At 40.1% G+C, this 21,134-nt stretch overlaps 1 protein-coding gene across 2 annotated transcripts in view; it reads left to right on the top strand.

Moving 5' to 3' along the window:
- ARHGEF33 (Rho guanine nucleotide exchange factor 33) overlaps positions 1-21,134 on the top strand; it is a gene marked incomplete at its 5' end in the record, with an annotated part of 44,320 nt that overhangs the window by 235 nt on the left and 22,951 nt on the right. For both annotated transcript variants that reach the window (XM_082642701.1, XM_082642702.1), the window contains 7 exons: positions 1,395-1,444; positions 9,720-9,884; positions 10,206-10,327; positions 11,224-11,366; positions 13,843-13,902; positions 14,731-14,955; positions 17,956-18,085. In XM_082642701.1, coding sequence (XP_082498827.1) covers positions 1,395-1,444; positions 9,720-9,884; positions 10,206-10,327; positions 11,224-11,366; positions 13,843-13,902; positions 14,731-14,955; positions 17,956-18,085 — 895 coding nt within the window. The remainder of the gene's footprint in view (positions 1-1,394; positions 1,445-9,719; positions 9,885-10,205; positions 10,328-11,223; positions 11,367-13,842; positions 13,903-14,730; positions 14,956-17,955; positions 18,086-21,134) is intronic.

Here is a 21,134-nt window from a genome sequence, read left to right on the forward strand (position 1 = left end):
CTTTTCTTAGCAATAACTTTAGGACTGCCTCAGAACGACCTGCTGAATAAGGCCAAGATATATATTCAACTAACAGACATCCAACACCTCCTAGGCTGGCCTAGAAACATAGGGCTTTCTCTTTTAATCTTTACCATATAGAATCAACCAGATAAAAGTAGGTTCTATTATCATCTCCAATAGGTGAAGAAACAGTCATAGAGAAGTCAGGCTACAAACCACAACGTATCAACGTTTGATTCGGGAGCCTGGTCTCTGTTCCCAGGTTCTGGTTCTTGACATTATACCAGGCTGTTGGGACATAGCATAAAATGGGCTAAGTAATCTTTACTCAAGCTTGTGTGGGGAATTTTGGTAACCTCAAACCATCTGGATTTTATAGGGACAGCCCTCAGTGTGTATAAATTCTGGGCTGAGGTTACATATTATTTATGAACTTAACATACCGAGGCTGGTTCCTCTAAGGAAGGGTTCCCTATACCCGCGTGTCTTAGGAGAACAATATACACATTCATACAACCAAATATTTGCAACCAGGGGTTTCATCTATAAACTGCTTGATTCATACAATGTGATTCAATTCATACAATTCATACAAAGGAGATGTAGCTAAGTGGATGAGTAAAAGGCTTCGTGTGGGCCGCATGTTTTACATGGATTGCCTCATCTTTAGAGCCAACCAATGTGATTCCAAAAGGTACATTCTAGGTCAACCTTTTTTCCTCCCTAGGTATAAATGGTTTTTATAACCTACTACTTCCTTTGTGTTTGACCTGTGTTTCACAGTCTCTGGTGTAGACAGTATTGTTTTCTTTCTGCCTGCATCATTCCCAGACCCTTTGCATTGACAGTTCCCTTCTTTCAACCCTCTTGTCCAGGAGGATGGCAAGGTTCCCTTAGCTGATCGGGGCAGTGACAGAAGGGCAAAGTTCAGAGGTTTAGCAAGGATCAGAGGCAGGAGAAGTAAGGGATATTTTACAGAGGCCTCCTGAGAACAATAAAGTGACAACTGAATAGATGCCTTCCTGACTGTGGAACTATCCCCTCAAGTAAACCTCAGTCAGCCCCCAAAATAAGAGAGAGACCCTTCATGGGCATTCCCTTCTGACTATTTAATGATTACTCGTCATTCAGTTTGATTGAGAAACTTCCCCACCACGGTAGAGCATGGTTTTCTACTGTAAGAGTTACATCAGGTAGATATGGTTTGGTCATTAGGATGTAATATAAAATCACCTACACCAATTTATCTTTTGTTCTGGTTGAATCATTGGCTTCCTGTCATGTAGGCACAGATTTAGGATCCTATAAGTCCCCTTATTCCCTGCATGTGTCTGAAGAGAATAGGGATAGAATGAATTGTGTTGATTAAACAAAGCTCTTTCTCCCTACAGGAGAGAATGAACATAAGCCGATGAATAATCCTTCCACACAGATTTACCAGGTAAAGACACGGATTGTTTTGAGCTCTCCTATGTGTCACAGTGATGACTGTCCTTTACATATAAATGTTTTTAGCACTCATAAAAGCTTCTACATATATCATTGTATTTGTTCACTTAAGGCTGTGGGATAGGCAGGGACGAGAGAACCATTCACATTGTACTTCTGAGAAAACTGATGACTAAAGGACAACTTCTCCAGTTTATAAATTACAGCACCACTGCTCCCACATCAACACTGCTTTTCTTCCTGTTGCCTCCACCAACCTGGCCATTACACTGTGCGATAACATTTCAGTCAGAAGGAGCGAGAGATCTATTTTTCTTAGTTTCTTATTTTAGCAGGGAGAACTGAGAATAAAAGGGGGTTAATGTTGCAAGTGTTCAAATACGATAACAGAAAAAAAATTAATCTCTTTTTAAACAATGGGAATAATCTGATTTACAAGGGAGATAAATGTTCTGCAAAATTTTATGTAATATGTTTGCAACGGGAGTCACACTGGGCTGCTTTGGCTCTCTACATAGCATTTCTTGGGCTTCTATCTTCCGCATGTGATTTAAAGTAAATTTCTGTCCTTAAAAATCATAGAGATTATTCTGACCTAATTTGTAATGTAAAAGTAGCTTGGGTTAGGGAAACCCATGCTTCTCTCTAGACTTAAGACATTGTTATCTGGAATACATGAGAAGGAAGAAAGAACTGGCAGGGTTTGATGGGGGTTGGGAGAAAAGCTGATTTCAAAGTTGGCTCTAAGGTTTTAAGCCCTGGTAACCAGGAAAAAGAGTGGTCTCCCAAATAGAGATATAGGAATCCAGAGGAGCAGGTAGTTTGGGGGAAATGTAATTTAGATTTGTTGAGTTTAAGTAACAGTAAAGTGAAAATAACAACTTGTTCCCAAAAATATCATGCAAGAGATCATTGCTGTGGACCCAACTAGGGCAAGCCAGCACAAGATTATGAAAACATTTTAATCATGTTGCTCCTAGAACCAGACCAGCAATCAGAAGGGGCGAAGGAAACAGCCTCATTTCAACTAAATGCATATTTATTGAGCAGTTACTATGTGCAAAGTCTTCTGCTTGGCCTAACGGGAGATGAAACAGATGAAACAGACATTCTCATTGATTTTTAAGTGTCCATACAATAAGTAGCTCATACAAGGTAGGCTGTTGGAAGAATTACAACAGAGGTATTGATAAAATTCTATGGAATATTGGGGCTTCCCTGGTGGCGCAGTGGTTGAGAGTCTGCCTGCCAATGCAGGGGACACGGGTTCGTGCCCCGGTCTGGGAAGATCCCACATGCCGCGGAGCAGCTGGGCCCATGAGCCATGGCCGCTGAGCCTGCGCGTCCGGAGCCTGTGCTCCGCAATGTGAGAGGCCACAACAGTGAGAGGCCCCCGTACTGCAAAAAAACAAAACAAAAAAATTCTATGGAATATGGACAAGGGATGAATTAATATTGACTGAAGGATTTGGAGCAGGCATTTAAGGACGAGTTGATCATTGGTAAGTGGATATGTGGGAGGGTATTTCAGGCAGAGGGACTAGCCTGAACAAAGGTCTGGAAACCAGAGTGAGTCTTCACTAAGTGCTGATTTGATGCTTTACTTGTCCAAGACCTCCAAAAGCCTTCCCTGCCCACCTCCCCTCTGTTAACATCTGACCTTTGTATGGCATTTGAATGAGTGTGACTATCTCTTTAAACTCAGGTATGATTTAAAGTCTATTATAGATTTTATGTAGGTCACTCCCTGAATGTTGGCTAAATATAGCTGCAGTGGGGGTGGCCTCATTCTCTTATTGTATCACAAATCCAAGTACATCTGTTCACAGAGGAACAAATGAAGCAGTAGAAGTGAAGTTGGCCTATATGACCTCTGTGATCCTGTGATTATAACCCCATCCTTGTTTTAAAAGAATGTCTCCTAAGCCCCAGTCTGTTTACTCCAAGCAACATTTAACCAAAAGAAGATAAAGGAGGAGAAGTAAAGAAAGAAGAAGAGGAAGAGGAAGGAGGGATGCAGGGAGAAATTAACTATAATAGGTACAATCTATACTAAAAAGGGAGAGCAAAATATGAAAGTTGAAGTGTCGGGAATTCCTGGTGGTCCAGTGGGTAAGACTGCGCTCCCAATGCGGGAGGCCTGGGTTCGATCCCTGATCAGGGAACTAGATTCCACATGCATGCTGCAACGAAGAAGTCAGCATGCCGCAACTAAGACCCAGCGCAGCCAAAATAAATAAATATTAAAAAACAAAAAAATCCTGTGACATCGAAAGTTGAGGCAACATATGACATTTCAGCCATTTTCTATCTCCTTATTTTATTTTCTCAATAGACTCCCCCATCCCTACCTGACATTATAGTAAATATTAACTTGTTGATTTATTTTTTAACTGTCTGTCTCCTTCTCTAGAATGTAAGCTCCAAGGGCAGGGATTAGTACATTTTTCTCTCTGTGGAACTCTCAGAATAAAGTATAGTGCCTGGAATACAACACATATTCAATAAATATTAGTTGAATGAAAGAATGAATATCGTGAGATGTATATATCGCTCTGAGCCAAGAGGTCTGATGCAGTCATTTAGGCTGGTGCCAAATGGTATTTGGAAAATTGTCTGGTTCTTTGCAAAAGAAAAAAGTGATTCTCAATTCATACTCTAATCAAAATAAACTCAAAAGTGGATGAAAGATTAAATATTTTTAAAAACCATGAAAGTTTAGAATTAGTGAATATTTATTTTGTCTCTGGATGTGAAATGTCTTTTTAAGTAAAAAAGCACTGGAAGAAATCACAAGGGAGGGGCTTCCCTGGTGGCGCAGTGGTTGAGAGTCTGCCTGCCAATGCAGGGGACACGGGTTCGTGCCCCGGTCTGGGAGGATCCCACAAGCCGCGGAGCGGCTGGGCCCGTGAGCCATGGCTGCTGAGCCTGCGCGTCCGGAGCCTGTGCTCCGCAACGGGAGAGGCCACAATAGTGAGAGGCCCTAGTATCGCAAAAAAAAAAAAAAGAAAAAAGAAAAGAAATTACAAGGGAAAGGTTAGAGAGTTCATCACATCACAATTAAAAATTTTCCCAATGTAAAAATATTTTCAATAAATTCAGAGACAAATAATAGAATTGGAAAAATTCCTACCAAAATATTACAGAGGTTTAATGATGTATAAATAGTTCATAGAATTAATAAAAAGAAAACTTCTGAAACCCCAGTAGAATATGGGCAAAGAACGTAATTTTCCAAAGTAAGATTACAGATGGCTAATAAATGGAAGAAAAGGTTGAAACTCAAAGAAACAATGATTAAAACAAGGAGTATTGGGCTTCCCTGGTGGCGCACTGGTTGAGAGTCTGCCTGCCGATGCAGGGGACACGGGTTCGTGCCCCGGTCTAGGAAGATCCCACATGCCGCGGAGCGGCTGGGTTCGTGAACCATGGCCGCTGGGCCTGCGTGTCCGGAGCCTGTGCTCCGCAACGGGAGAGGCCACAACAGTGAGAGGCCTGCGTACCGCAAAAAAAAAAAAAAAAAAAAAAAAAGGAGTGTTACTTTTTGACTACCTAATTAGCAAATAAAAAAAATACAATAAGTAATAGTATTTAGATCTGATGAGTGTTTGTGTAAATTGGTGGAACCTTTTATGAAAATTAATAGTTAAAATGCAGTAAAAGTGTTAAAATGTTTGTACCCCGAATTGGTTCCCTGTTCTTTCGATGGACGTGACCTCCTCGGTAACAGTAAGGTACCATGACCTAAATCAGGTCACAGAAGGCAACAGGAGAATGAGCACTACTATCTCCCGGTTCATTCCAGGCAGCATTACTGTGGACCAGGTGAATCAGTGTGGACACGCCGACTGCTCCTTAGCTTAGTATACTTCCTTTTCTTTGAATCCAAGTCTGTCCCCTTTCCTTCCTGTCCTTGGTCCACTGCACATGGCCCTCTCCAAGTCCACCCCAATATCTTCTCGAGAGTCACACTGTGTTGCTTCAGCCTTGATTACTTCATTTTGAATATGTATTCTAAAATTATGATTCCATTAACATGAGAAGTGGGGGTCGGGGGTCCCCAATTAAGGCAACAGATGTGGCAACTGCGCAATTTATTTCTAGCTCAACCCTCACACTAATGATTTGAATTCCAGCTGTGTTTTTGCCTCACTTGTAGCCTTAGCAATGTAGACTCTTCAGCTTCCACCAATTATACTACCTATGTTTCATACATCTTGTCTGAGACATGTTTCTCCAAGTACACTAATTTAGGACATTGCACATCATACAGAATGTTTCTAAGAATATACAACCATACTGTTATAACTTTTCAAACCCTCTGGTCAAATATATTTTGTATAATTATTAATTAATTAAATATGTTGTCTCCTTCTAATACGGTAGATTGTCCTTTGGGTCAATACAACCTAACATCCTTTGACTCACAGTAATTTCATATTTAGGAATTTATCCTAAGGAAATAACCTGAAATACATACAAATCTTTAAATAAAAAGCATTCTATTCCAATGCATTATTTTATATTGAAAAATTACAAACAACAAAAATTTCCAACAAGGGTAAATGGGTAGGTAAACTCTGGCACATCTATAGGATGGAATATTATATAGCCATTAAAAATACCTACTTAGAAAAAAATTTGAAGGCTAAGGGAAAGGGCTTACAAGCATGTTAGCCAAAAGAAAAAAAAAAGGGAGGGCAGAATCAAAATATATCTTTAGTGTGATTTCAACAATATAAATATCTGCATTTATATTCATAGAACAAATTACAAGGAAAGATGCCAAAATGTTAATCGTTATATTAATGAGATTTGAGGTGACTCTCTTTTTTCTTCTTTATTTTTCTCTGTAATGAAAATAATTTAAGAAAATGAGTTATGTACCCAAAGAAACTCTAACTGAAAAACTATGGGAACCAGTCCTGCAGTAATAGGTTTCATCATCAAAACTGCCATTGAACATTTTCTAGGATTTGTAAGCCCTGTTTGAGCCTCGGTCTCTTTTTACCATTGAGGAATGTTCTTCTAACTCCAGAGACGTTAACTCTGCTAGACCTGTGGTGCATCCAAGGATGGATAAGATAAATTTCCAGCCCAATGGGCTTCACAGCAGCCTCAATAGTGCCCTATAAGAATGACTTTAAGGATCAACCTCTGCAGGGAGTGTAGACGAGTAGATTTGGGAAATTTACTCTTGACTGTTCAAATGACTCACCTACTTTGTGTTTTAAATCACTGCGTTAAATTAATTGCAATGGATTAATTTGTTGCATTGGATTAACAGAGGCCTACAATTAGGAAGCGGCAGCTGGCAGAAAGAACCTGTTCCTTCTGTAGCAGCCGCAATTTAGGGGGAAGCCAAAGCAGTTACCTTGCCATCCTTGCCATCATGTGCTGCTTCAAAATACCTGGGCTTTTGCTCCTGTAGAGCCTTTAGTCAGGTGTTGCAGGAATTTGGCATACCTTGTGGAGATTTCTCAAATCTTGACATTTATGACTTTGCAGAGTTCTCAAGGCACAGGCCCAGTCCCTGAATTTGCTTCATAGCAGCGTTCTGACCTTAATAATGGGACAGAAAGGAAAGAGAGAGAAGTCTGTGTAAAAAACAAGTTGGAACAACTTACATAATTTATGAAAATTTAGTTTGAGGGATCTTTGGTGGAAAAACAAAAAGGGAAGACATTGACTAAAATTCATCCTGAGAAGAGTTAAGAAGCCAAAAAAGTAAAAGAAATTGAGAAACAGAAATTAAGAGCATGAAATAGGAAGAATTCGGACTCCCCTCCCCTATTTCTTTGAGCCTAAGATGCCCTCTGTGGACCGTAGGCTTCGAAGTACAAGTCTTCCCTGCACCTGCCTCCAGTGGGAGCCCGCCTCCAGCGGCAGGATGGAGGGATCATAACCTCTCTAGAGCAGCTTCATGAAAAAATCAACGAGATGAGGAACGTGTTCAACTCGCTGGAGAACAAGGTAGACACCCATTTCTAATCCTGGGGGTGGGCTGCGGGCTGTCAAATAAGAAAGCTGCAGAGAGAGCAGAAAAAAGACAAGTCCATGTCTTCAGAGTATTTTTTTATTCACAAATGAATGGCCAGTTGGTACCAGAAAACCAGTCTGTAGCAGCTATAATTTTAAGAGCCCCAAGCACCTTAAAAATGACCTGTTGTCTCAGGTGTGTGATTGTATTCACTATGGCATCCGCTCCCTGGCTGATCAGTGGTTGTGAAGCCGTTTATAAAGCAGTAGTGTTACTTCAGTGGCAGGTATCTAGGGAGCTCAAAGTAATACATGGAAAGGAAATGGGCTCATAGCTCTAAATGGTTTCAGAATTCCCAAAGTCCCTATACAACCTGGCTGTTAGTGAAATGTATTGATAATTTTTTGAGAACTGGGGTTCTAACAGGTGAGGAAAATCCTTTCCCCAGGACCCTGCTGCTTCCTTTTGCCTTCTGGGGAAAACTCCACACATCCACCTAAGGGAGCAGTGAAAATGAAACCTATTTCTGTTGGAAAGTGGTTCCTTTTTTTTTTTTTTCAAGCAGGAAATGTGAGTGAATGTCAGGCTTCCTTCCTTCAATTTTAAAACTTGCCTAGGTTTTGCTTTGATTTTATACGGCCATCGATTTCATTTTGCTCACAGAAGATGAATTTATATAATGAAAATTACCAGATCAAATGTAGTTGATCTGGTGATTTAATCAATCATGACAACTGAATTAGGACATGTGCCGAAATCCATCACAGAGATTAATTAAAATTAAAAATGACTGGAATGAAAAACAGATTGTTCATGTTGTTTCCCAATCTTTCAGCTCCAAACACTTGACAGGGCATGCTTTTTCCCTCAGAATGACCCCTTTGGTTTCTCTTATTTCCCCCTCCTCCTAGCCCTCGAAAGAAAAATTTGTGAAGCACAGTGAACCACAAAACCCTATATTTTGCAAATACGGTGTAGGAGAGTAAGTCATTTTATAATTGGAGATGCCACTGCAATTTGGAACCATTTGGATAATCAGATTCTAAAAGTGTTTAGAAATACACATTTGAAGAAATTTTGTTAAGGTACCTGGACTTTAATTTCCATCCCTTTAAAACATGCATACTTGGTGGATACTTTTAATTGTAGAATAAACCTTCTAAAAAGTTCTGTTGTAAAAAGCAATCTGGAGCTAAGCATTCCTCTGCTTAGCAGAGTGTAAGATCATAAATATCATGAAAGTAATGTTATCATTATCTTATTGTTATTATTATCTTAACTTTCTGTCTGTTGAAAATGCTTTTTTCATTTATTCAATAAATAAAACTGAACTTTAGAAGTGCTCCATTTTCTCTACATTTGTTTGTGCTTAACTTTCTGGTTTGCTACTTAAAGGGGGAAAAGAATTAAAATTTCTTGAACACATTTTATGTATCAAGCATATGCTGTGGCAGGCACCTTACCTACATTTACTCATTTAATTCTCAAGATAGCCTAGTGAAATGTTATCACAGCTATTTTATGAATGAGGAAACTGCTACAAAGAGGTTAACCAACTTGCCTGAGGTTTTAGTACTTGTAGGAGAGTGCTAGGATTTATATCCTATCTGACTCCAAAATTGACACCCTTTTCATGGTTGGAAGTTGACAATAAAAATCCAGTGTGCATTCCTACACAACTGGGCTTGATGGCTGAAGATAATTCGCATCACTATCAATGTGCTGAACTTCTACTGTTGTAGCTATTTCCTGCCACTGGAAATACCATTATCTCCTTTTCCGTGATATCATCCAAGAATATTAAAAAAAAAACTTATTCCCTTTCAAAGAAATATTCAGATATGCTTAATTATTACTCTTTTTATCGTTTCACTGTTTAAGGAAAAAATATCTGAATTTCTTCAACATCCCTTCTTTCATGGAATTTGAAGAGTTACAGATCAACACTGTCTTTCACACGCATATGTTGCTTTTCAAGTAAATCTCTTTTTAATCAAAAGTGTGAGAATAAATAGTAGCTTGCAGAAGCACTTGCCAACTTAATTAAAATTGCTTGCTTTCTTGTCACTATCAAACTTCAGCATGTGTGATATAAAGAAGATCCTCTTCTTCCTAGATGAATGGGGCCAAGGTTTCCTTAAGTTGTCCAAACTTTAGTCTTCTAGTAAATGAGTTCTGCACATGTTCAAGAGCCTGATTTCTCAAACAAGAGAAACGTCCGAGGTGTCAGTGATACCATTTATAATAATTTATAGCAAACTGAATTCACTCTTTGTGTATTATTTAGTTGCAGGCTCTAGCCTCTGAACTCAAAACTGGCTTCACAGAAGCAATGCAAGAACTGTCAAGAATTCAACATGGAGAATATGCTTTGGAAGAGAAGGTTAAGAGCTGCAGATGTTCCATGGAAGAAAAAGTTACTGAGATGAAGAATTCACTGAACTATTTTAAGGTGGGCCCCTCTTCTATTTCCCTGCTGAAGAGAGATTCCTGGTTTTAGTAACAGAAATAGAAAACTTGCCTTTTTGCCTAGCAACCAAATACAAGAGTATTCCTCTGACCCATCCACTGATTTTCATGGAAAAATATCTATATCTATATCATGTTTTTACTTTCTTGGATCTCTCTTCTTTACTTCAATAGAAGTAAAATTGTTATCGCTCATTCATTGATTCAACAAGTATGTATTAAAAGTTTACTGTGTACTAGATATCATGTTATATACTTCTACTTCATACACCAGGTTAAATACATATCAATTCTTATTTTTTAGGAAGAGCTGAGCAATGCCATGTCAATGATCCAGGCCATCACTTCCAAACAAGAAGAAATGCAACAGAAAATTGAACAGCTTCAACAGGAGAAGCGAAGAGAATCTCGAAAAGTTAAACCCAAGTGAGTGTCTGACCAAAAAATTGACCAAAGGCAAACCCATAAGCAATGGCTTGTACAAAGGCACCAGGAACACCTTCCCCACTCTTGGTGTACAGCTGGCCACTGGGCTCCATGGGCTAGCATGTGATGGAGGTTATGCAGCATAAAAGTTGGTTAATACTAAAAATGAATGGTAATAGAAAATGCACTTAATACAATAGGAAGTTAAATGAAAAGGATGTAAAGTGCCATGTAGAATTTAATTTCAACTGTAAAAACATGTAAAATAACAACTAGAAAGATATATTTAAATTATGACTGTGTTAAGATAGTGGGGTCACCAGTGATTTTCTTTCTTTATTAGTTTTCTGAAATTTCTCTAATACTATTATTTGACTTTGACCATTGAAAATATATTTATGTTAAACATAAAATATATTTATCTCAACCAGGTTGAATCAAGTAAAGCTTCACCAATAAACAGACATAATCCTCATTGTTACATGTTTTAACATTATCAGATTTAAAATAGAAATAATATCTGTGTGACCCTGGAGAATGGTTCATTGTTTTCAGTTGAGGACCTGCTCCTTCCTGCTACCTTTGTGTTGGCTTGCGAAGAGAATGTAAATCATCCCAAGCAAATTGACACCGCTGTAAACTCTGTGAAGATCTTGACCACAGGGAAGCCAGTAACAGAAAAATATGAATATAGATATTACAATTAGAAGGTGATTTGTAGATGTTTGATTTTTTTTCTCCAGCTTTGGTAATGAATCATGCGAACTGCTAGTATTTAACTGTTTTTAGTTTATAAAAAACAGCAATTTTGTAGGGGTCAGAAGTTTTCTTGACCTATTCTGAACTTGCTCTCCTTACCCCATCATGTATTAAGATCCTTTGTTGTCCTTCCTTAGGAAAACTCAGAAAGAAGAACATGGCTCACAGGCCGGACCTGCTCAAGCACAAGGAAGTCCTTTCCGTTCCATCAATATCCCTGAACCTGTTCTTCCAAGTGAAGACTTTACAAACCTTATGCCTTCTCAGGCCTATGAAAAAGGTACAGTTCACACATCATACTGAATTAGCCAAGTAGTTCTTCCTTGGTTCCTAGGGCTTAAGTAACGTTGAGAATAGGCTTACATCATCCATCCTTATTAGAGGAAAATGGTGTGTTGCTCAGAATTTTTCCTTTTGTAACTGGAATGTAGAAGAATCCAGGGGATCTAAGAGATGGGGAGAGTCTACCCAATTTTAAAAGATTTTCTTTTGGGGGAAAATACTAATCTGGGTATTCGAAGTTTCAAATGGATTGGAAATAACTTATTGCACAATAATACTATACCAGCCATAGGAGAAAAAATTTTAAAAATTATTCACTCTAATAAATTGCTTTCTTTTCTTCATTATTCTCAATCCTTGTCTCTCTGCATAGACATAAAATTGTGTGTTCTCCTTTTTTTTTCATTCAAGTTTTCACGGATATGAGAAATTCATATCTGCTCTAACTGGCAGGCAGTGATGTCAGTGACAATCTAACTCTGTACTCCCTTTTGTCTGGAAAACTGATCTGGTGTTGTTTGTGGGCTGAAACAGCCACAGGCACATCCCTGATCTGGGATGATGGAACAGATGTTAGAAAATAATTGCATGTGGCAGTACTGAAGAGACTGGCTTTAAAGCGATGTCGTTAACCATGTTCGATTACATGTTTGCTACATCTTTGTATCCTCAACAATGTCTAGCAAGCACCTTATACAAAGGAGCATGAATGTAGATATTAACATTGGATGAATTTTCCTCTTATTCTGGTCTCATGTCAAAAGTCTCCAAAAGAGGCTCAATGACTTCTAGATCAATTGTAAGCTCCTCAAGGGCAGGACTGGTGGTTTTCTACCCTTATGGCTTAAGAAACAATGTGGCTCATATATTCAAAGACAATAAATGTGCTTTGGATAACTGAATTTAAAACTCCTAATCCAGTGGTTTTTAATAGGTATTAACTTCAAAGTACAGACTTGCTTTTTTATTTTTAGTTTTTACCCATTTGAGTAGTTATTTTAGAAACTCAATAGGTACAGCCTGGGAAAACTCATTTGATCCATCTGGGCAGTGGGTTCATCACAGGTCATCCTACTTTCTTTGCTCCGTGTCATAGAGAGCACGACCTAAAAGGATGATCTTGTTAGGGAAGAATATAGAATGGACTTGGAAGGTAGAGGTCAGATCAATGTCAAGCCTGGGGCAGCCGACCATGTTCACAAGATAAAAGGTTAAAAGTTATACTTGCAAAGTGCCCAGGTGGATTTAAACTCGCTGTTTGGTGGCAGATTCTCCTTTCTTCCTTGTTATATGGGTATGGCTTATATAACATAGTTTATTCTACTGAGTTGCTACAGAAATTTGGGGATAATGTGCTGTAGTAAGACATTCTGGATATGGTTGGTGGTAGGTTATGTTAAAACTCAGGGTCAAAGGACCAAACTTTTAGAAAGGGTTGCCTTACTCACTGTTAATTATAAAATGGTGCCATTGTTATCTACTGACCCCAAATTCAGTATCTTAAAATAGCAAACATTCATTATGTCAGTTTTTCTGAGTTAGGAATCTGTGCACAGCTTAGCTGGGTGCCTCTGGCTCAAGGTCTCTCATGAGGTTGCAGTCAAGGTGTAGCCGTCCCACTACCCTTCCTTCTATCCATCCTTCCACTCCAGGCACTGATTTAGGTGGTGGGATGTCATAATGAACAAAACAACAAAAAGTCCTTCCCTCTTGGAGTTCTTGTTCTGAAGGAAGCAGACAATGAACAAGACAAATAAAATATGTAGTATGTTAGATGTGATAAGATGACAAATAAGGAAACACAGGTGTAATTTTAGAGAGGGTGCCAGGTAAAGACCTGAAGGAAGTGAGAAAGTTAGTTTATGGATATCGGGTGGAGGGAAGGGAACAGCCCCAAGGTCCTGGTAGGAACATAACTGATGTGCCCAAGCAATAGCAAGAAGACCAGCGGGGCTAAAGCAGAATGAACAGGGAGACAATAGGAGGTGTGGGTTTTTTTTTTTTTAAAGAAAGAAAAATATCAGGCAGGGGAGGGGGGCAGATATTTCAGGGCCTTAAGATCAATCTAAGATCTTTGGCCTTCGCACTGAAATGAGAAGCTGTTGGAGGGCTAAGCAGAGGCTTGACAGGGTCTGCCTTACATTTTAAAAGCATTGTTCTGGCTCTGCTCAGCATTACCATCCTCACCATCATAGTTACACGATAATTAACTCTTGCTGTGTGCAGTTTAGAAATGTTATCTGATTTAATTCTTAGGGTTATCTATGAGTTAAGTACCACTTATTGTATCTTTTTAGAAATGGGAAAATAGTACTTGTCATACTATATTGTAATTCTCTTTTTTCTTTTTTAACTGCTCTGGCTCCCCCAGTCAAAGGTAAGCTCTGTGAGTCTATCCCAGTTCCTAGCTCATAGAAGGTGCCAGTCCATGATAGTGAAATGAATACCAACTGAAAGCTTTCCTTCTTCTGCAGCTCAAGAGGCCAGATCCATGCATGTAGGAGATAGCAATGTGAAGGGAATGATGGGTCCTGGTGAGTGGCTCTTCTCTGAGCTCTTTTTTCTTCTAGCAATTCCCCCCTTTCCCTTCTTCTACCTTCCCTGTTTCTACTCCCTAAGTCCCAAACCAGGCATGAAAGAACCCAAGCGAGGTAAAGCACTATGGTTACTAAGATTCCAAGACGTGTGCTGGACTAGGTTGGTGACTCAGTTAAACCCAAAGACAGAGAAGGGGCAGAGAAGTTTGAGACAAAACCAGTATTCTTGGTTCCTTCGGGCTCATTTTAGTTACCAATGAACTTACACTTGCTGAGAACTCACAGGTGTAGGTAGCATGACATAAGTATTCTGAGGACCACACACCTTATAGTTTATGTAATTTAAAAGTTGTTTATTTAAGAGGTAATTCACTAGAATTTTATAAATTATTTCATCTTCCCTCCCTCCCTTCCTCCTGCCTTTGGGAAACTTACCATCATTAGGGCCAAGAAGGACAAATTCCAAAATAAGACATTGTGTTTGGCACCCTTCTTCCTCCTCTGTCTGTATTTTCTTCCCTGGTGTGCTCACCTGAAAGGCAGCAGGTATGAGGAGTCAATACATACTATTATAAGTTAGTTACACTATTTTATAAATTTATTTTTTAAAAGTCCTTATTCAGTAGAGACTGCGTACAAAGAGTGAGAACATAGACCATAAACAGAGAAAGGTGATGCTTTGCAATTGTGGAGGCTTTTAATCCTTAATTGGTATATTTAATCCTCAAGGGATAGTTGTACCCAAGCAGAGGCATAATATTTAAGAGTTCGTAACAAATATAATCGTTAAACAATCAGAACTTGATGGCAGACGTTATTTTTCAGGAATGAACCCAACAACTCCAGAAGCAGAAGAAAACCTTAAGTCTTGTCTCTCGGCTGATATCCAACACAAGGGCCATCTTCCACCTGGTGTGTGGAGGCAGCCAAAGGATAGTAAAGAATGGGGTGAAGAATATGTCACGAAGGACCACCCAGATAAACTCAAGGAAGCTGGCCAGGGCAGACACAGCTCCTTGGAAAACATTTTATGTGAAACCTCTTTAGCTGGTAAGTCCCAAGGGGAAATTTATTTATTTATTATTATTTTTTATTGTTGTTGTTGTTGCGGTACTTGGGCCTCTCACTGTTGTGGCCTTTCCCGTTGCGGAGCACAGGCTCCGGACGCGCAGGCTCAGCAGCCATGGCTCACGGGCCCAGCCGCTCCGCGGCATGTGGGATCTTCCCGGACCGGGGCACGAACCCGTGTCCCCTGCATCGGCAGGCGGACTCTCAACCACTGCGCCACCAGGGAAGCCCCCAAGGGGCAATTTAGATGCAGTGGACCTATGAGACCACCCAGCCTCTGGTTTACTTTTGAGATGAACAAACTAAAGTCTTTAGAGGTGAAGGGACTCACCTGAGGTCACATGGCCAACTGGGACCACCACCTTGATTCTGGGTATCCATGACATTTAGTAATGTAGTGTTTTGTAAAAAAGGCATAAGGTTAGTGGAGAAGAGGGCAGAATTTTGTGATCTATTTATTCAGTGATAGGGAATGTTCAATATATGAATCTTGTATCAGGAGTCCACCACCAAAACACCAAACGCTGCAATAAGGTCTGTTCTCCCTTCCTCCTTTTTTCCCTCTTTCCTTTCCTTCAAATCATAAATCATCACTGAGCACTTACTATTGATATATGTCAGACAATGGCATATCCCTCTGTTTTGTGGGAGGTAATTAAAAAAATTTTTTTATTATAAAATACATGAAAAATTAAATAATACTAAAAGGTTTATTATGAAGACCAGTAACAACCATTTTAAATTCTTTTGACAGTTTTTTTCTGGTGCTTGCTTCCATGTTTTAAAAAGAGTTCATGCTTCTATTTTTCTATCAGTACTTTATTGATGGTTAATTTACATAGAGTAAAATTCACAAAGCTTAAGCTTAAGCTCACTGTCCCCCTTGTGATCACTACCCAGGTCATGATATACAGACCTGTATAATATAATAAATATATTAATATTTCTAATAATAGAAATATTACCACCAGAATGTTCTCGCATACACCTTTCCAGGCAATATCCACCCACAGAACAACTACTCTGACTTCTGTCACTATAAATTAATTGTGTCTGTTCTTGACTCCATATAAATGGAATATTATAATATATAGTCTTTTGTGTCTGGCCTCTTTCTCTCAACATAATGTGTTGTGTGTAATTCATTCAGCAGTTTATTCTTTTTTATTAATCATATTGAATAAATTTACCATAATTTTTCCATTCTCCTGATACTGGACATATGGATTGTTTCCAGTTTAGGGCTATTATAAAGAAAGCTGCCATGAATATTCCTGTACAGATTTTTTTTTTTTTTTTTTTTTTTAGTGTATGCCCTCATTTCTCTTGGGTGTATACACAGGAGTGGAATCTCTAGATTATAGAATAGGATTATGTTTAAGTTTAAAAGGAATTGTCAAGCAGTTTACCAAAGTGGTTGGAACATTTTATACTCTTACCAGCAATGAATGAAAGTTCCAGTTGCTTCACATCCTTCTCAATATTTAGTATGACCAGCCTTTAAATTTGAACCATGCTTGTGGGTGTGTCCTGGTATCATATTGTAGTTTTTTTTTTTTTTTTGGCTGCACTGAGTCATAATTGCTGCACACGGGGTTTCTCTGGTTGCGGCGAGCGGGGGCTACTCTTCGTTGCTGTGCGTGGGCTTCTCATTGCGGTGGCTTCTCTTGTTGCCAAGCACGGGCTCTAGGTGCACAGGCTTCAGTAGTTGAAGCATGCGGGCTCAGTAGTTGTGGCTCGGGGGCTCTAGAGCGCAAGCTCAGTAGTTGTGGCACATGGGCTTAGTTGCTCCGTGGCATGTGGGATCTTCCCAGACCAGGGCTCGAACCCGTGTCCCCTGCACTGGCAGGCAGATTCTTAACCACTGCACCACCAGGGAAGTCCCTTTAAAAATTTTTTTTGTTGTTGCTTATTTGGTTGTTCCAGCTCTTAGTTGCAGCACATGGGATCTTTGTTGTGGCTGGCGAGATCTTTTAATTGTGGCATGCATGATCTTTAGTTGCGGCACGTGGGCTCTTAGTTGTGGCATGCGGGATCTAGTTCCCTGACCAGGGATCGAACCCGGGCCCCTGGAATTGGGAGCACAGAGTCTTAACCGTTGGACCACCAGGAAAGTCCCCCTCCTCCTTTTAAAAATAAGTGTATACTTTTTCCTTCTCTTTCTTTTATGATGTAAGATTGATTAAATGTCTGAGGATTCTTAGCTAATTATTTATATCCAAGAAAAAAGCCCTAAATTTAAATAAACCTGAAAATTCTGTGTTGGTTAAGCTTATCAATAAGTGAGCTTCATTATCTGCTAAACAGGTGGCAAATTACTTTTTTGATAGGTGACCTCTTTATGTCAGTGTTTGTAGATCTTTTTCACTTGGGCAGTTCAGTTTCTCCAGTGGAAGGTCCTCCCCTCTCCTCCCTGGCCAGTGTAAGTCTGGCTGCTGGCATTCTGGGACCTGCATTGGAAGAGGCTGAGAGGAGTCTGACTGTTCCGTATGCAAGCCTTCTCTGAGTCCCTTTGTTTTCATTTAAGCATCTCAACTTTGCCCTCTGATGTTAGCTCAGATACCAGAGACTCAGGCTTCTCTAGTTTAATTTTTCTCATTTCCCATCGGGTGGAAATGAGGAAGCCATCTGGCATGGGGATGGGGAGCTGGAGGTTCAATTGCACTTTATATAGATTACTTCTCCTGTTTACAGCATTGCCCCTTATTTGTACGTTCTGTGGTGCCTTGGTGCCTCCAATCCTTGAGCCTTTCTGCTTCTTAGCCTATTTCCCATCCTCAGATGAAAACACCAAAGTAAAGGGTTTTGTGCCCTTTACTCTGCTGAATTAATAAACATGCATCCATTCTGTTTTACATCTTCCAAAAACTTGTTGGTTTCTCTTTATATTGCTTTCAATATCTCTTGATTGCTTTCTAACATCTAATGGGGTTTCAGGGAAGAGTGGTTAACTAAAATTCCCTCCTTGGTTTGTTTTTAAAGCTAAAAGACAGACTGTGGCTTTGGAACTGCTTGAATCAGAAAGAAAATATGTCATTAACATCTCTCTGATCCTGAAGATCAAGGCAACATTCCAGGGGTCAGATGGAAAGAGGAATTCCAAAGAGAGAAGGTATCCATGTATTCATTGCCTTTGCTTTTCAGATTGATTAAAATTTAAGGTAAGTTGTTTATTGTTTCCACTTTGGGAATTCTGGGACCTGTAAAGAGTTCCAGAAATAGTCTTTGAAAAGAGAATATCAGTGACAGCAGGTAACCCTTGGCAAGTCTCAAATTTAGATTCTGAGCAGATAAGAAAATGATGGTCTCTGGGGCTTTCAGTGTCCCTGGCCTGTTAAGAACCTAAAAGAGGAATAAATGCTACAGTGAGGGAGGCATTCCTGTCTGTTGCCATCTGCATGTTCCACTGGGATCCTGGAAGACCCCCTGGAATCACTTCTCATGAAAGTACAGGGAATGGATGCAATGGAGGCCTGAAGTGGCCATTAGATAAATGATACAGGGCTGATATAGCTATGAACTTGGACCTTTTTCACTGTTTGTTCACGTGATCCTGGATGACGTGTGGGTCGTGTGTGTGTGCACCTGTGTTGTGGCGCAGTGCTTCCAGAGGGCCTGTGATGTGTTACAACAGCTTGCTAGCCCCAAGGGTACAACACTCCTCCATCTATCTCTCTTTCCAAACTTCAGATTTGCTCTGCTTGCCTCTCTGTTGAGAGAAAGCAGGAAAGAGAAACTATGATTTGGTGGGAAAAGACTAATGTAATAAAGATGTAATAATCCAGATCAACTGAGGAAAAGGCCAATCCAAATAAATGAAAAGTCTGGATGATAGACTACTGGAGACAAATACAGCATCGCGACTCTAAGCATTCTGTCGGGTAATATACACTGGTGGGATGCCCTAACTATGTTTTCCTGATTCTTATCACCACTCCCCCCGCCAATCTTACTTGGCTTTGCAGCTGCCAGCTGTACACCCAGTCACCAAAACGCAATGCTCCCCCTATCTGGGTGATTGAGGTAAGAAAATATTCCCTGACAAATCCACCAGTGGCTTAACTATTTTCAAGAATTGTTTCACTGGGACTTCCCTGGCGGTCCAGTGGTTAAGACTCCGTGCTTCCAATGCAGGGGGTGCGGATTCGATCCCTAGTTGGGGAACTAAGGTCCCACATGCCGCACGGTGTGGCCAAAATGTAAAAAATAAATAAATAAAAAGGAATAAATTTCTTTAAAAAAAGGAATATTCATTGTTAAAAAAAAGAATTATGAAGTAAACAAAACAGAAAGCAGCAAGGAGCAGAAAGGGTAATGTGACACTTAAAGCTGTGAACAAGAGAGGCTCTGGATTGGGTTTTGCTTTCTCTCAGCGGCCACCTAGATTCTTGCTGGTCCTTCCTTTCCCTTCTGGCCACTTGATTCCCCCTCCTTCACCCCAATCGAGCTTGTCCTACCCTCCCAGATTGCCCCTTCAGCCCTCTGAGAAGTCTCTCTGGCCTCTAGCTACCTTGCTGTTGCCAAAGACTTGCTCAGTTTACATTAAAAACCAATCTAAAACTCAGTATACCTTTTGATGGGCTTTGCCTCCACATCTAAGATTCTAAGCCAGAAGCATCTCTTTCCAGTCTCTGAGAATGTGGGGATGGAGCAAGGAGAGAGAAAGAGAGGATTGTTTGCTCTGGAATACAGTAACCAGGCCCCATGCTTGGCACTTCATGTATATTAACTTCATGAAATCTTCACAAGAACCCTGTGAATCCTACATTATAGATGAAGAAACTCAGGTCTAGAGAGGTTTAAAGCCACAAAACCAATAGGTGCCAGAACTCAAGCCCAGGCCTGTCTGACCCTGTGTCTTTTGCTCTTTCAACATCACACTGCTTCCCTAAGGACCACGTGATTGCAAAGATACCACCTCGACTAACAGCAATATGCCAAGTGCCTCAGCCAGAAGCCGACTTTGTCTCTTCCTATTTCACAACTTATGCTTCTCTCTTAACCGCCCATAAGTTCTTACTTCAGATCTCAGCTGACTTGTCAGGTAGGGATATGTTCTTAGCTCACGGAAGCTCTTTTCTACTTGCCCTCACTTCTACTTCTCATGACCCATTACTGAGGAAGAAGTGGGCCTTTCCCCCAAATCCTGAGATTAAAAAAGATTAAAACTATCATGCCATCCTCAGTAAAAGTAAGACAATGGCTATTTCTCATATCCATGATAATGCTATTCACGTTAGTTATCTGCTAAGCAACCCTCTTTTTTGTTTTCATAGCCCAGGAAGAGAAAAGCTTCAACTTAGTACCCTTAGTGCTAATCTCTGGTTCTGGGGTTTGCAGTGTTGCCCTTCTCCTACCTGGGGTTAGATCTTCATCCTCCTCCTTTACTCACTATGTTTCTTTTTTTTTTTAAAGCTTTCTGAAGCCTCCAGGTGTACTTTATTTAAGTAGACCAGCTGAATGAAATACAAAACAGAATGAGATTATTCCTCTTCCCTACTGGCATTTTTCCTCCTATGCAAAGATAAAAATTATTTATTAACATTTACTATTTTTCCCATCACAAACTGCAAGCCTTCTGCATCTTCTACCCTCACTGAAAAGTCACCTGGGGGTGAAAACAACACCCACTGCAACTACATACCTGACACTCAAACCTGAGGTTGCCATGTCTTCTCAAGCCTATAAAATAAAACTTCAGGTTTTCCGCAGAAAAACATGAAGCACTCAGGAGTCTCCTCAGGCTGTTTCAAGCCAGCCCTGCCCCTGGCTAAAAGGGCCTGACGCTGCAGGGGCAAAGGCTGCCAGCTGAAGCCTGAGGGGAACGTGCAGGCTGTTGTCCATCTGTAGGAGGATCACAGAAGTTGGAGTTCTTGGCTTTTTCCGGTATGATTCACGCACACAGAGCCACAACCTCAGGCTCAAACAGTCCTGTCTGAACCCTTATCAGGAGGGACAAAGTCAGCTCCACAGGATTGCCAGTTAGCCTTAAAAGCTAAACTCCAGGGCCACCTCTACCAAGAACTCAGAGAGCTGTGTGCTTCAGATCACCACCAGGTGGCACATATTTTAATTATCGATGCCTCACCCTGCAGCTGAAGCTCAGGAGCTGTTTTGACTTAAGAGCTAAGTTATTAATTTGAAACTGTAACTGGATTTTC

Source organism: Mesoplodon mirus (genome assembly GCF_964341445.2).
Source record: "Mesoplodon mirus genome assembly, chromosome: 14".
NCBI lineage: Eukaryota > Metazoa > Chordata > Mammalia > Artiodactyla > Ziphiidae > Mesoplodon > Mesoplodon mirus.